Consider the following 15,595-nt stretch of genomic DNA (forward strand, 5'->3'; position numbering starts at 1 on the left):
GTGCACCGGGCCTCTAGTCTTTATATATAAAAGGCTAATATGCAAAGTGTCCCCTTGGAAGTTTGACCAGGAGTTCAATTGCTCACTATGACATGCGCTGACCACCAGGGGGTGTCGCAGAATGAAGGAAGGCCCTGGCTGGCAGCCGGAAGGCCCGATCGGCCCTGATCACTGGCCAGGCCTAGGGACCCTACCTGTGCATAAATTTTGTGCACTGGGCCTCTAGTTTAAAATTTTAAAAAATGAGACCTAACTGGTTTGGCTCAGTGGATAGAGCGTTGGCCTGGTGAATGAAAGGTCCCAGGTTCGATTCTGGTCAAAGGGCATGTACCTTGGTTGTGGGCACATCCCCAGTAGGGGGTGGGCAGGAGGCAGCTGATCAATGTTTCTCTCTCATTGATGTTTCTCTCTATCCCTCTCCCTTCCTTTCTTTTAAAAAAACAAAAACTAAACAAAACAAAAAAACTTCTTAAAAAAAAAAAAATGAGGAAACAGGTTCAGCCAGGTGCCCTGCTCAAAGCCACATGGTTTTTAATGGACAGACCCACAAGAAATCATTATCTTCTGAAGTGAGCCTCGTAGTGCCAAGCTGCATCACTGACTGCTATTATACTCTCCCTGCCTTATGCTATACTTTTCAGTGGGATAGAGAAAATGGTCCTTTTTTGGGGTGACATGTGTCAGGCCCTGCTCAAGAAATTAATAGTGGTGAAATCTTGGTAATTCCACCTGGCTTTCAAAGTCTTTTGCAATCTGCCCTTCTTTTACTTAATCCATTTTATTCCCCATCACTCCCATTTTGTACTCTCTCCTCTTCTCAGGCTGGTATTCCTATTATTGCTACCCATTACATTAATTTCCAGCTCCACCTTTCTGTTCTCTACTAGTCAAGTTGTGCACATCCTTCAATGCCCAACTTAAGCATTTCTCATCTACTCCAGTCCACAGTGACAGTAACATTTGATCCCCTCACAGCCCTGCTCTAAAGCCTTCAATGGTAACCTTTTATCTGCTAAACAAAGCCCATGCTTCTTAGCTGGGTGCTCACACCAGCCATTCAGTCACAAATACATACTGAGAGTGATTTATGCGCTCTCTAGGTGCTGGGAGACCTGTAAAGAACCAGGTCCCTGCCCGTGCGGTAAACAAACTGGACATTAAATCATTACAAATAATTAATTATTAGTGTGAATCAAGTGATTACAAGGCCCTATACAATCTGGTCTCAACCTGTTTTTCAGAGTTCTTTCTCATCCTTTTATCCCATCCAGATGGGCTTACTCAAGCTTTCCCACCTCGGTGGCTGTGCCCATATCCTCCTTCCTTTCCTGAACACAGGTTCTTCCTGGCTCCACCCGGTACCCATCCAGGACCAGCTTTGGTTCTGCCTCTCCCATGACACCCTGCTAGGCAAACTTAGCCCGAAGGATCTTCCCTCATTTGAATTCCTGTCACTTACCCATTCGACAAACATTTACAGAATGACTTCTTGGAATGTTTGATGAATGACTCTTCAGGAGGTGCTAAACACATGCTATGGTATTACATACTTAAATTATATAGGGAGTTCGAGGGATCTGGAATATTTTCCCCTTCTCCTCTGGGTGGGGGAGAAGTGAAGAGTCACAAAGCGATATAGTAGCACATACAAAAAATTACTGAGAAGCAAAATGACAAAAATTGTCCAATGACTCATAATCCTGCTACTTGAAAGACCCACCACGGATGGTTTTCTCTGTATCTTTCTAGTGGTTTTCTTTTTCTGTGTCTCTCTGTGTATGTCTATGCCATTTTCCTCCAAAATAAATTTTTCTCAAGAAAACCTTTTTTTCCTTATGGTCTTTTTAAAAACACAAAGGACCTCTCTATCTCCATTATCCTGCTCTCTTTTGCTTGGGGGTCAGATAGTTTATCTTAAACAAAACCTAGAGAATTGACGCTAAGACTCCTCCATATCTTTTCCAGCTCACTGATCCCATGTACAAGAAGAATCTGAACATTGTTTTAGGGCATCTACTCAGAAGTCCTTTCTCAAGACCTCCTCTGGATGCTCTTCAGGACAGCACTCAAATATCTCTTCTTCAAGACCTTGGTTGTGTGGGTATACTGTGTAGCCATACTCGTGTGCAAACCACAGGATGCCGGGCCTACAAGAACACAGGAGATCTTCCAGTCCACCCCCTCACTTTATGGATGAACACACTGCACTGCAATGTGAAGTACTTCCCCAAGATCATGCTGCTTATCTTTCCCAATTACACCACGGTCTCCAGTTTGTCCAACAATGAACCCCAAACTAACATTAAACAAGAAATACCCAGTGAAGCACTAACTCTTGCTAAATAAGTTGTATCTATTCTTTTTTTAAAAATATATTTTATTGATTTTTTACAGAAAGGAAGGGAGAGAGATAGAGAGTCAGAAACATCGATGAGAGAGAAACATCGATCAGCTGCCTCCTGCACATCTCCAACTGGGATGTGCCCGCAACCCAGGTACATGCCCTTGACCGGAATTGAACCCAGGACCTTTCAGTCCGCAGGCCCATGCTCTATCCACTGAGCCAAACCAGCTAGGGCAAATTGTATCTATTCTTACCACAAAAGGGGAAAAGGCAAGGCAGTTTGGTGAAGACTGGGCTAGATCTTTCAGCATTTGGTAGTTTTGAAATGCCAGAAAACCTCATTGGAAATTTTCATTGCTCTGATGAGGTTAAAGCACAGAAGAAATAGTAGGGACCACCTATCTCAGAGGTCGGCAAACTCATTAGTCAACAGAGCCAAATATCAACAGGACAACGATTGAAATTTCTCTTGAGAGCTAAATTTTTTAAACTTGAACTATATAGGTAGGTACATTGTTATTAACTTAATTAGGGCACTCCTAAGCTGGCCTTTGCTAAAAACGTCCTCAATCTGATTGAGGTATGTTTGCTGAGGTCGACCCCTTCCACCTCTCCCATCCACACTCGTCTTGTATACTTGTTTCGCCTATCTCCTTTCGTTCATCCTCTCTATATGTCCAAACCATCTCAACATACCTTTCTCAATCCTCAACACTACATCTTCTTTCACTCCACAACGTTCCCCGTATGTGCATACGGCCCTCACGTGGCAATGATGACAGAGAGGCATTGATTAACTGCCTTCTGCATGCCCCACACTGGGAATCCAGCCGGCAACCTGAGCATGTGCCCTGATCAGGAATCGAACTGTGTCCTCCTGGTTCATAGGTCAAGGCTCAACCACTGAGCCACGCCGGCTGGGCTCTGCTTTGGTTCTTAACCTAATTTTTATATATGTCACCGTGACCAGAGGTGCAGTTCACCCAGGCGAAAGAAATGCACGACTGTAAGAAAGTTGTCTCTTCAGAGAGACCAAGCCCACTTCGCCACAGTTTTTCCAGCCTCCGTTGGAAGCCCCTGTAACGTGGTTTCTCTTTCTGAATTCTAAAAACCACTGTATTGGAATCTCTTCTTACAGGAACCCAGGAAAAGGAAAGCTGTGTGCACTCCTTGTAAAGGCGGGCACTGTCGTAGTAGGAGTTTTTCTAAAGACCATTTCAATGGGCCTGCAGGCCTTCAATAGGAAATGAGAGGTGATGGAGGTGGGGTGGGGCCAATCCAGCCGGTTGGACCACGGCAAAGGCAGATCCAAGAGGGGAGAATCGAAATGTCAGAGGTAGATGGAGGGGAAAACGCTCTCCCAGGGGGCGCAACCCAGCTCCCTTCCCCTCTGCTCATTTTCAAAAGCTCCCTGTAGGAGGAGAAACCCCGGGACTGCCCAACAGAACCCCTACCCACCCACCGCAAACAAAGGGAAGGGCCTCCTCCAGCCTTTTTGCCCTGAATGAAGTCCGGGCTTTACCTTTTAGGATCCACCCATCCCTCCCCACAGACCCAATGAGGCCGCGGCCTCCCCAGCCCGGAGGTGTGGCACTCTCCCAGGAAATGGACAGGTACCTCGGGCCAATGGTTGGAGCTGCGGCGGGCCAATGGGAGAGAGAACGGCGTGACCTGGGGTTTGAGAATGTGGGAGCCCGCAAAAGAGGGCGGGAACGAGGGCGCCTTTGACCGGGGCGCCGGGGGCGGAGGGAGGCGGGCCGGGTCCTTGGCGGGGTGCTCCAACCGCGGCGGGGGGAACCTGCGGGCCGGTCGGCAGCATCCAATAGGAAGGCGGGTTGGCGCAGGGGCGGGCCGGGTGCCCGGGGAGCCCGCCCCCTCGGGTCCGCAGGGCTGGGGCGGAGCCAGGCCGCGTCAGGTGGTCCCGGGCGGGCTGGCGGGGCTGGGGCGGGGCGCGGCGCCGGGAGGGGAGCGGCCGCAGGCGGGCGGCGGCGGGCACCGGCTGAGTGAGCAGGTAGCGCGGCGGAGGTGGCCGGCCGCCCCCAGGGGGCGAGCGCACAGGCGGGGGCCCCTGCCCGCCGCGCCCCCAGGCTGCGGTGAGCACTCGAGCTCCTGGCACTCGCCGCGCCAGCAGCCAGCAGCTAGCTCTCTCCGCCCCGCCAACCCGGGCCCTACCTGCGGCCACTGTCGGGGGAGGGGGTCCCCCCAGCTCTGCGGAGCCGCATGAACAATAGGCGGCGGCGGCTCCTGCGGGTGGCGGCGGCCCCGCACCCTATGGATCGGCCGCTCCATGGAGCCCTCCAGAGCGCTTCTCGGCTGCCTGGCGAGCGCCGCCGCTGCAGCCCCGCCGGGGGAGGATGGAGCGGGGGCCGGGGCCGAGGAGGAGGAGGAAGAGGAGGAGGAGGCGGCGGCGGCCCCCGGGGAGCTGGGCTCCGACGCGCCGCTGCCCTACTGGACCGCCGTGTTCGAGTACGAGGCGGCGGGCGAGGACGAACTGACCCTGCGGCTGGGCGACGTGGTGGAGGTGCTGTCCAAGGACTCGCAGGTGTCCGGCGACGAGGGCTGGTGGACCGGGCAGCTGAACCAGCGGGTGGGCATCTTCCCCAGCAACTACGTGACCCCGCGCAGCGCCTTCTCCAGCCGCTGCCAGCCCGGCGGCGAGGACCCCAGTTGCTACCCGCCCATTCAGTGTAAGGCGAAGGCGGGGCCCGGGACCCCGGCGGGGAGGGCGGGGGAGGGCGGGCGTTGGAGCCTGGGGGTGATCGCGGAGAGACGGGAGCCCCCCTCGAGGGTTAGGTTAGGTGTGGGGGGATGGTTGAGTGTGTGTGTGTGGGGGGGGTGGCTGACCTGGGGCTGGGTGTGGGCGCGCGCGCTCGGGCCGCAGGGCTTCGGTGGGTGCTGTGTGTACCATAGAGACGCCGCAGGCCTTGCCTGGAACCTCCGGCATTTGGGCTTCTCAGCCTTCCTCTGACCACCTCAGCAGCAACCCCTGATTGCACTTCCTGAAGCCTCGGCATGAGAATCTCCCCATTTCCCACTCCCCTCCCGCCTCCCTCCCCCCAATCTCCCCCCCCCCCCCCCCGCCTCCTCCAATCCCCCCTCCCCTCAAAAAATATCTGGAAGGATTTCAGGCAAGCTAGCGGGTGGTTTCTGTCGTAACCCTAGTCCCCACGTCTAGGACTTCCCGGCCCCCGGTATCCTCTGTCCCCGCCCCTTAAAGGCATTTGCTTTGAAGGAGTTGGGGGTTGTCTCCCGCAGGGCTGGGCTGGCTCACACGTCCCGGAAGCCTGTGTGCACTCAGGGCTGAAGTGTCTTTGAAATGTCGGGTTGATTTCTTGGATGCTAATCTTGTAACTCAGAAGTTGTACCTTCAGGAGTCTCACTGAATACTAATGTGCTGAGAAGGGTGTGTGTTGTGTGGATGGGCAGGTGGTGGGTGGGGAAATGATGAGAGAGGCAAAAGTCATTCTCCCATGAGAGATCGGGAGGTCAGGGCACAGTGGCTAAATCCCAGTCCCTTGACACCTAGGATGCTAAGACAATACATTTTCTTCTTTCTTCTCATCCTAGATCCTTGCCTATATTTGGTATTTGCTAAATCTCAGGGGGACCATGCCCATAGGTCCCTCCCAGGGCCTTCCTTCCTTCCAGTGTCCTGGTTTTTACCAGTTTCCCAGGAGTCCCCTGTTCCATACCCTGTAATGAAATTTCCTTTGTTTTTTTCAAAGGACTTAAGCTGCCATGAAAATCCCTCAATCAATGATGCTAGGTGGTTTTAGTAGAAAGATGTTACACTATATTTGTATTTGAGGGATTCCATAATTTCCTTCCTGTTGAGAAAAATATTGTTGATGCATATTGAGCATTCCTCAGTCCATATTTTGTACACTTTGCATCATAGCGCTGATTTTTAAAAAATCATCACCAATCTCCAACTTTAAACATTTTTAAATGTTTTAAACAGTTTTAAATGTCATTCGTGACAAGTTATTTTCTGGCCCTGTAACTTATTTTCGCCTGAACAACTGTGTTATTATCTTAAGATATTTGTTAAATACCACCACTTAATATCAAAGTCATAATCTCTTACCCTGTTTTTCTCCTTTCTCTTTTTGTATCGGTGGTTTGACTATCAATTGATGTTCAAATCTTTAGTTACCTTTGTTTCCCTCTCCCTCTCATTCAATTAAAAACTTCCTGTTTCTGCATCTGATAGTACTTAGTGGCAACAAAGTACTTTATGCTGTTTCTAGGCATTATATCTTTTTGGCCCTAGTATTGGGAAGATGAAGGCTAGTATCTGAAATAGTGTTGAAGATGAACTTGGTCACACATTGGGAGAAATATTGGAAGAATGGTCTGGTGTATTAGAAAACTGGTTTTAAACGTAAGTCACATTTCAAGGTTCTTTGTGGGTGAAGTTTGTGATTTTTTTTTGTTCAGCAACAGCTAATTATGTAAGCTGTGTTTTATACTTTTCTTTAAGTTTGGTCAGAGCCGAAGGGTTGTGTGAGGCTCATGAGCTGGAACGCAGTTTCTTTACTGTCTTGTGCTCCCCGCTGTCAGAGCAGTCAGGAGTGAATGAGACTTAGGCTGGAAGCGCCCATCCCCAGAGAGCCAGACATGTCCACTGTGCCACTGTAGAAACTCCTTCTCCGTTAGGTGCCCAGGACTTAATCTTATTGTAACAAAAGTTACCTTGCGTAGACTAGATTCTTATATCTAGAACCCAGATGGTGAGAAAGTAGGCAGTCCCTTGTGCTTATTGAAAGAATTGACTTGAAGAACATGGTATTTGAAAGGTCCTGGTAAGTTATTTTATTTAGTGTCATCAGGAGTTCTGATCTTGCCTGGAATTAATTCTTGATAATTCAGAAAATGTAATTCCAGTCACAAAGCAATTAGAGGGCCTCGTGGAGAATGGCTACTGTGTTAAATATCCAGGGAGAAAGAAACGATAAAGAGGTGCTTGTAAGTCACACATGAGGGAGATTGGTGATGTAAATAATTTCACGACAGCGTTTTGGTAAAGATAAACAGGGCAAGTTGCTGACAGGTGTGCTTCCTACCTGTAGGCTAATGTCCACCAGTTCAGGTAGCGTCACTCAGAAATAAAAGGTGATTGACAACCTTTCTCCAAAGATTTGGAATGAAGTTGAGCCACTGACAACTCTTCCCTGTTACCCTTTTGAACTTCCCATCTGGGGCATGAATTGTGATGTTAGACTGCGAATAGAAGACACTAATAATGATCTGTTTTCGTTTTAAATATTGCTTCAGAGGGAAAATTCTGTTTCAAACTTTACTCAACACAAAAGAGGTAAAAAAAAAAAAAAAGGTGGAAATTACTAAATCTTATGACAAAGAAAAATGTAATAGTTCTTCTATCCCCTCCAATGTAGATATTAGCGTATAGCTCGTCATGGAACTGAGAAATAAAAATCACCAAGGAGGTCTCTCATCTTCCTTATTTTAGTAGAAGATGAAAAGATGTAGTTCCATATGTTTTATCTTGGGAGATATGTAGGCATTTAAAAACGTTTCTCCTACAGGAGGTTGTGTCTATTTTCAAGTAGGGCATAAATTAAGGTTCTGTCTGACTAATTTACTTTATTTTTCTTATAAGGAGGCATTTTCATATGTACTTAAGATTTTTAAACGAGTGAGATACGTACCATTCACTTGCCAAAACCCACCAGAATGTGCCTATACATTTCATTTTCAAGGATACAATTGAGAGCGAAGAACATCTTGACTCTGAAAATGAAAGAAATAAGGTTTTGTTCCTGATATTCCTGGATATGTCCTTCCAAAGAAACTAAAAAATGTGTTGGGTGCGACTTGACCTGATTCTTACTTAAAACCAGGTCTTGACTGGAGCAGGAAACGGAAGGAGAGCCCCACATTCTCTCAGCGCAACTGAGGGTCTAGTTCAGTGGTTCTCAACCTTCCTAATGCCGAGACCCTTTAATACAGTTCCTCATGTTATTATTTTTGTTGCTACTTCATAACTGTAATTTTGCTATTGTTATGAATCGTAATGTAAATATCTGATATGCAGGATGTATTTTCATTGTTACAAATTGAACATAATTAAAGCATAGTGATTAATCACAAAAACAATATGTAATTATATATGTGTTTTCCGATGGTCTTAGGTGACCCCTGTGAAAGGGTCGTTCGACCCCCCCAAAGGGGTCGCGACCTACAGGTTGAGAACCGCTGGTCTAGTTCTTACTCCAAGAAACTTCTTACTTCCAAGGGAAGGGAAGAGAAGTACCTTCCTCCCTTGCCCCCATCCCCCTCTGTTCTTTCTTCTATCTGCTTGTAAGCTGTGTTCTATACTTTTCTTTAAGTTTGGTCGTAATATTTTCTTAACTAAATAGCAAGAACCTGAGAGTTTATGTCCTACCCAGAGCAAGACTATTTATTGCTTGGCCTTCCCCACAGAGGTTTTCTGTCTTCTGCAAAACGCCACCCGTGGAGCTGTCCTTTCAGCACCCTAGTTCAGAATTACATCTTTAAAACTCTCATCCATTTAAATAAATATTTAACACCTCCTGTGTGTTCACAACCATGCTTCAGTCCCAGGGAAGAAGGCAGGTAGAAGAGAAAATACAACAGTTCATTCCCTTAAGGAGAATTCAGATACTCCGCTAAAGAAATAAGATGTGTAAACACAAATTTGTTAAATAGGCCCATATCTTTTCATCAGCATAAAAACTGGTAGAAAACAATGAACTTTCCTTCCCTCCATGACCCAGGAGACTCCTAACATAACTTATATGTTTCTCCAAAAGGGTTTCTAATCTCTCTTTAACATAGGCACCCCCCCCCCCCATTCATATAGATGAGATAAGGCAAACATTAGTAATGTCAGGTTTTATTTTAGGACCTAGAAACACTCAAGCTATTTTAAGTAGAAAGTGCTCTAGCACAGGAAGTTAGGTGCTTACGGAATGATTGGGAGGGTAGGGAGAAGGGACTCTCAGGCGGACCTGTCGGAAAAACTCCAAGAACATTGCAGACCCAGCCCACCAGGTAGGCTGCTACTTCTCTCAGTGGGAAGGCACAGAATCAGGAGCTGTCATTGAAGCGGTGGAGTTCAAGAACGCCCGGTTGTTGTTGCAGTCCAGGATTAGGCAACCACTTGGCCTTGCAACATGCCTCTCCTCATCCACAGAGCGAATGATTGGACACTGACTCGCTGTTGCAGAAAAACGCCACCTCTCCACAGCCTTGCTTGCCAGGAGACGCAGCAAGAAGACGGCCTCCATTTCATTTCTGCCTTCTAAATCTTCTGCATCTAACGCAGAACCTGATCTGCATCCAGAACTCTAGCTGTCAGGGGGTCTGGGAAATGTAGTTTTCAGCTTTCTGGCTTTTGTAGAACTGAGAGGCCTGCTGGAGGGATTTAGAATGGATGCTGATTGCTAGTCTGCGGGACGTGCCGCACCGTATATTCTTTGGGGAGAGCGCCCGATGAGGTGATAAGCCTGACACTTGGAGCATTTGGAGTCAAGATGGGCCATACTTTCTGTATACCAAAAAACAGCTAACTTTTCCTAAGAGTTTCCTTTGTGCAGACTGCCACTTGCATTACAAAATACAAGTGAATATCAGCCCCAGATGGAATAGAAACACTATAATTAAGCAAGAACAGAGTTTGGAGCACCACCAGCATCTGAGTGGAGAATGGCGGCATCATGGGGCTGGCTGTGGAAGAAAGTAGTGGGCAGTTCCTCTTTTGGCCTTGCCAAAAGTTCAGAAATACATTTTTGTTTTCTTAGTTTTTTAGCAAAGTTTGTGTGTGTGTGTGTGTGTGTGTGTGTGTGTGTGTGTGTGTGTCTGTCTGTCTGTCTGTCTGTCTGTTGGTTTTTTTTTGTTGTTGTTTTTTTTTAGCCAAACTACTAAGCTGAGAGATGAGTATGAGTAAGCCAGGTAAAGATGATGAGACTGAGAAGATAGAACAGGTTTTCATGAAAAAAAACCCCACATACAATAGCTCTTTGCTCATATAGCAGCACCATGTCCAGCCCAAGATTTGTGTGCCAGTTACAAAGCATAAGGCCGCAGAGCGTAAGTTAATCACATTTCCTGCCCTTATGCAGTTGACTTTATAATAGGAAGACAGAAAAGCCGCATGAAGAGACAACTTGCTGCGTTCACGCATCCGGGTAAATGGGTGATTAAATGGTGTTTCTGGAATGTTTTTGATTCGCCTCTCTCTCCCTCCTCTTTCCCAGTGTTAGAGATTGATTTTGCGGAGCTAACCCTGGAAGAGATTATTGGCATCGGGGGCTTTGGGAAGGTCTATCGTGCTTTCTGGATAGGGGATGAGGTCGCCGTGAAAGCAGCTCGCCACGACCCCGATGAGGACATCAGCCAGACCATAGAGAATGTTCGCCAGGAGGCCAAGCTCTTCGCCATGCTGAAGCACCCCAACATCATTGCTCTCAGGGGTGTGTGTCTGAAGGAACCCAACCTCTGCTTGGTCATGGAGTTCGCTCGTGGAGGACCTTTGAACAGAGTGCTATCTGGGAAGAGGATTCCTCCCGACATCCTGGTTAACTGGGCCGTGCAGATTGCCAGAGGGATGAACTACTTACACGATGAGGCGATTGTCCCCATCATCCACCGCGACCTTAAGTCCAGCAACAGTGAGTATGAAGGGATGGGGCTGGAGGGCTTGAGAGCACGTTCAGACTCAGTCCAGGGCATCAGTTGACGTGGATTCCTAAAAGAACCCTAGCGGGCAGTGAAAACTGCTTGCTTAAAACCATTCCATCCTGGAGTTGAGACGTAGGGCAGCGATGAGTGCCAGGAAAATTGGTTTAGGACGAGAAGAATAAGGTGCCTGAGGGGTTGGGACACTTCTGAGCTCCCATTAGCAGGTAAGTTTGGCAATGTGTAATTCTGATGTACCGGGCAAAAAGCAACAACGACATAGGTTTACTTTTCCACTTGAGGGAAGTGTGTCTGTAACCACAAAAGGGCTTTTCCTCTTTCGTGGAACACCAGGTAAAGCAAACCTATACCACCTGTTTGCATTTCTGTCTAGACAGCCAGGTTGAGGCACCCACCAGAGAAGGGGCTCCAAGGAAGAGGAGGCATGTGGTGTAAGCTGTGAGGCCCATTCAGGTTCCGTGTCAACTTGGAGAGCAGGACCTGGCTGGTCGGCTTCCAGACCTCCTGATAGCCTAGGGGCAGTGTTAATTAATTGTTATAACTTCCTAGTGTTTAATAGCAGGGAACTGAGAGGCAACTTTATTAACCACCCAGAATCCATAAACTGGATCATAAAGCAAGTGTTAGACATAATAAAATGGTGAGTCGGTAGACACTTGAGTCTCTTTCCTTGGCTGAATCCGCAGGTACTGGGACTATGCTTCTTCTGTGTGGTCATGTGTATTCTCTGCTGCCTAAACTGTGAGGGAAAGGGGATCCAGGGTGCTGAATGGTCACTGTGAGCACCCTGTCCAGGGAGGAGGGTCTTAGGAGGACTTTGGGGGTGAGGTGGGCCCAGGAACTTCATGCTCTCTGTATCCTTCAGCTTTGAGCCCAGAAAGCCTTCAGGCTTTGTTTTGTTCCGGGCTGTTCCGGAGGTAGCTTACTTTTCTGTTGATGCTTTTGTGAATCTGTTTAAGGTAATGCATTTTAGCCTGGGCCAGTGTGACTTGGTGGATAGAGGGTGGATAGTGTGTCGGCCCTTGTACTGAAAGAAACCCATAATGTTTTCTTTCAGGGAATATAACTATTACATCTGGCATTTCTTGCAGACATTTCCAGAGCATATATGGTTTATATACTTTCCAATTTACACTAAGGAGCCTTTATTTATTTATTTTATTTATTGAAATATATTTTTGTTGATTTCAGAGAGAAAGGGAAAGGGAGAGAGAGATAGAAACATCAATGAAGAGAAAGAATCATTGCTTGGCTGCCTCCTGCACATACCCAACTGGGGATCGAGCCCGCAACCTGGGCATGTGACCTTGACCGGAATCGAACCTGGGACCCCTCAGTCCACAGGTTGGTGCTCTATCCACTGAGCCAAACCGACTGGTTTTTTTTGTTTGTTTGTTTAAAGTATTACATGTTTCCTTTTTCCCCGATTGACCCCCCTAACCCCCGGTAAATAGCCTTTATTACCCTTAGTTACCTCTTCCACCTGCACCCTCTTCCCCTTTAATAATAGAAAATTCATTCTTGTGAGAGTATGAACATTGGGTATGTATTTTAGATATAATGCATGTGAAGGATTTAAGTTCCATAAAATAAAACCTGATTTCTCTTTTCCTTCTGCCATTATTCTGTCTCTTTACCATATGCTTATTCTCATATGGGCTTTCAAAATTCTGTTCTTTAAATGTCTTAAAGAAATTAAAACTTTTGGTGACCCTTTTTCAAAGTGATTTCTACCTAGAGATTGCTTGGGATGATGGGATAAGAATAAGCAGATGTGTTGGTACAAACAAATGATATAGAAGCTGAATTTTCTTTATTTTATTTTTTCTTATATCCTTACTAGAGGCCTGGTGCATGAAATTTGTGCAGGGAGGGGGGGGGTTGTCCCTCAGCCCAGCCTGCACCCTCTCCAATCTGGGACCCCTACAGGGATTAGGCCTAAACCAGCAGTTGGACGTCCCTCTCACAATCCAAGACTGCTGGCTCCCAACCGCTTGCCTGCCTGCCTGCCTGATTGCCCCTAACTGCTTCTGCCTGCCAGCCTGATCACCCCTAACCACTCCCCTGCCATCCTGATCAACACCTAACTGCTCTCCTGCCAGCCCGATTGCCCCCAACTGCCCTCTCCTGCCAGCCATCTTGTGGCTGTGGGCGCTGCCATCTTTGAGGATGGGGCAGTCAATTATATTCTCTCCATATTGGCTGTGAGTGCCGCCATCTTTGAGGGTGGGGCAGTTAATTAGCATACCCCCTCCTTATTGGCTGTGAGTGCCACCATCTTTGTGATGGTGTGATGGTCAATTAGCATATTCCCGCTATATTAGATAGGATCATGCTGGGAGAATTAAGCAAAGTGCTTTAACCTTACATAATTGAGCCCATTTAAAAATTTGGGCTAAGATGATGGAATTGTGAAAGTTAATAATTTTTTCTATGAAGTTTTAAATTTGGGTATAATTTCAAGCTGTAAATACAAGGTTTTACCTTATGAGATTTGTGTTTGTAAGTCTAGGTTCTTGTGAAGGAAAAGCTAAATTGTCAAGGTTTTGCTGTGTTTGCAGGAGATGGCAAGAGACCTGAATGTCATTCTATCATCCAGGAGACAAAGCCCTGGTCCTTTCTTTGTCCTTAAGTGAATTTTAGGATTTGTGGAGAGCAGCTACAGTGTTTGGACAGGTTCAAGCCTTGGCCTAATGAGAGGGCACAGTCCTCTCATGGCCACGTGCAAGTCCCAGCTTGGAGGGCAGAGCCCTCCCAGCACAATCATAGCCAGCAGCTAAAGTTGTAAGCTTGAACCTATGGTTCGAACACATGGCCCCACGTGTCTGAGTGATGTGGGCTTGATAGAGTTCAGGTGCATGTAATTGAGTAGGATCAAAACCCACAAGAATGTTGTAAGCATCTTGACCACGCCCTTACTTTGCCTCGTGGAATCTGGCTATGAAATAAAGACACGGCTTGTAGTCCGTGGCACTGTCGCTAGCTCTCCATCAGAGAGGAGAGCGTCCCACCCATACTCAGCTTCATCCTCTTGTCTGTCTTTTCTCCATCCTTCACCGCCCCCTCTCAGGGTCACCGAACCTGGCTGATCTGGCACGGCACATAAGGTGCCCAGTGTGGGGCTGAGTATGCCATGGCTGTGCCGGCTTGCCACAAGGATTGCCAGCGGGGGCCCTCGGGGCAGTGTATTGTGGCAGGAGATAATTAATGTCCAGAAGTGAGTAAGGTTCATTGTTCTGCATGGTTGGTGTTGATGTTGATGCCCCCATAAATCTCACAGGTGAGGTGGGGCACCTCCTTGGCATTTACCTCCTTGGCTGTTTGCCTGGGATCGTATACAGCATATCCAACAGGAGGCTTCAGGACACTGTTCTCATTTCATTGCTGTGTGTACATGACTTGGAAATCGTTTTAAAAATGTTATGCCACTTCTTTGTCTTCAGTTAGAGAGTCACAACTTCTTTGTACTTTGCAGACCTGGGGATGTTGGCCTGTCTTCCTTGGTTTTCATTAGGGGTTCCAGAGAGTTAGGTTTGGGTCACTGCATGTGAGGGCAGAATTCTGCAAATTATATGTATTAGTTGACTTTGAACCTCCAGAGAAAAGAATATGTATATATTGAGAATGTCCTTGTTGGGGAAAAAAAAAGTAATTGATGATAAACATCCATTACAAAAGGTTCAGCAAAAAAGTGATTTTTTTTAAAATATATTTTTATTGATTTCAGAGAGAGGAAGGGAAATGGAGAAAGATAGAAACTTCAGTGGTCAGAGAGAATGATCGATGGGCTGCTCCCTGAATACTCCCAACTGGAGATCAAGCCTGCAACAGGGGCACGTGCCCCGACCAGGAATCAAACAGTGACCTCCTGGCTCATGGGTCAACTCTCAACCACTGAACCACACCAGCTGGGCAAAAAAGTGATTTATTAAAATGTTATATCATTCCTGATCACCTACTTTAAAAAGTATAAGCTGTTTAGTGGCGGTGAAATGTGAATAGCATATAGCATCCTATTTTTTTAAAAAATATATTTTATTGATTTTTTACAGAGAGGAAGGGAGAGGGATAGAGAGTTAGAAACATCGATGAGAGAGAAACATCGATCAGCTGCCTCCTGCACACTCCCCACTGGGGATGTGCCCACAACCAAGGTACATGCCTTTGACTGGAATCAAACCTGGGACCCTTGAGTCCGCAGACCGACACTCTATCCACTGAGCCAAACTGGTCAGGGCAGCATCCTATGTTGATAATCTTCAGTAAGCTTAGGCTTGACTGTACATAACCTAAAAAGAACAAAACAAGGTAACATTAGCCAAAACAAGGTATGCCTTCATTTGTCTTTGAAAGGAAATCTGGGGGGTTTTAGGGCATCTGCACAGTGTCCTCAGGGACCCAGGCTCCTATTTTTCACTCCATTATCCCAGCACATGGCTAGTATCCTCAGGGGTCGCCTTATAGTTCAGGATGCTATTATTTGGTCTAAGTCACAAGCCTGGAGGAGGAGGAAAGCAGAAGCACAGAAGTTGTCTCCCATGAATCTCTCAGAAGTCCAGCATAACA

The 15,595-nt window shown here is 47.1% G+C and overlaps 1 protein-coding gene across 1 annotated transcript in view; it reads left to right on the plus strand.

The window, feature by feature from the left end:
• The first annotated feature begins 4,257 nt into the window (after window positions 1-4,257).
• Window positions 4,258-15,595, plus strand: part of MAP3K9 (mitogen-activated protein kinase kinase kinase 9) — a 79,536-nt gene continuing 68,198 nt past the window's right edge. The window contains exons 1-2 of the mRNA XM_059691945.1: window positions 4,258-5,031; window positions 10,588-11,001. Coding sequence (XP_059547928.1) covers window positions 4,632-5,031; window positions 10,588-11,001 — 814 coding nt within the window. The 5' untranslated portion in view covers window positions 4,258-4,631. The remainder of the gene's footprint in view (window positions 5,032-10,587; window positions 11,002-15,595) is intronic.

Source organism: Myotis daubentonii, chromosome 1, assembly GCF_963259705.1.
Source record: "Myotis daubentonii chromosome 1, mMyoDau2.1, whole genome shotgun sequence".
NCBI classification, from domain to species: domain Eukaryota; kingdom Metazoa; phylum Chordata; class Mammalia; order Chiroptera; family Vespertilionidae; genus Myotis; species Myotis daubentonii.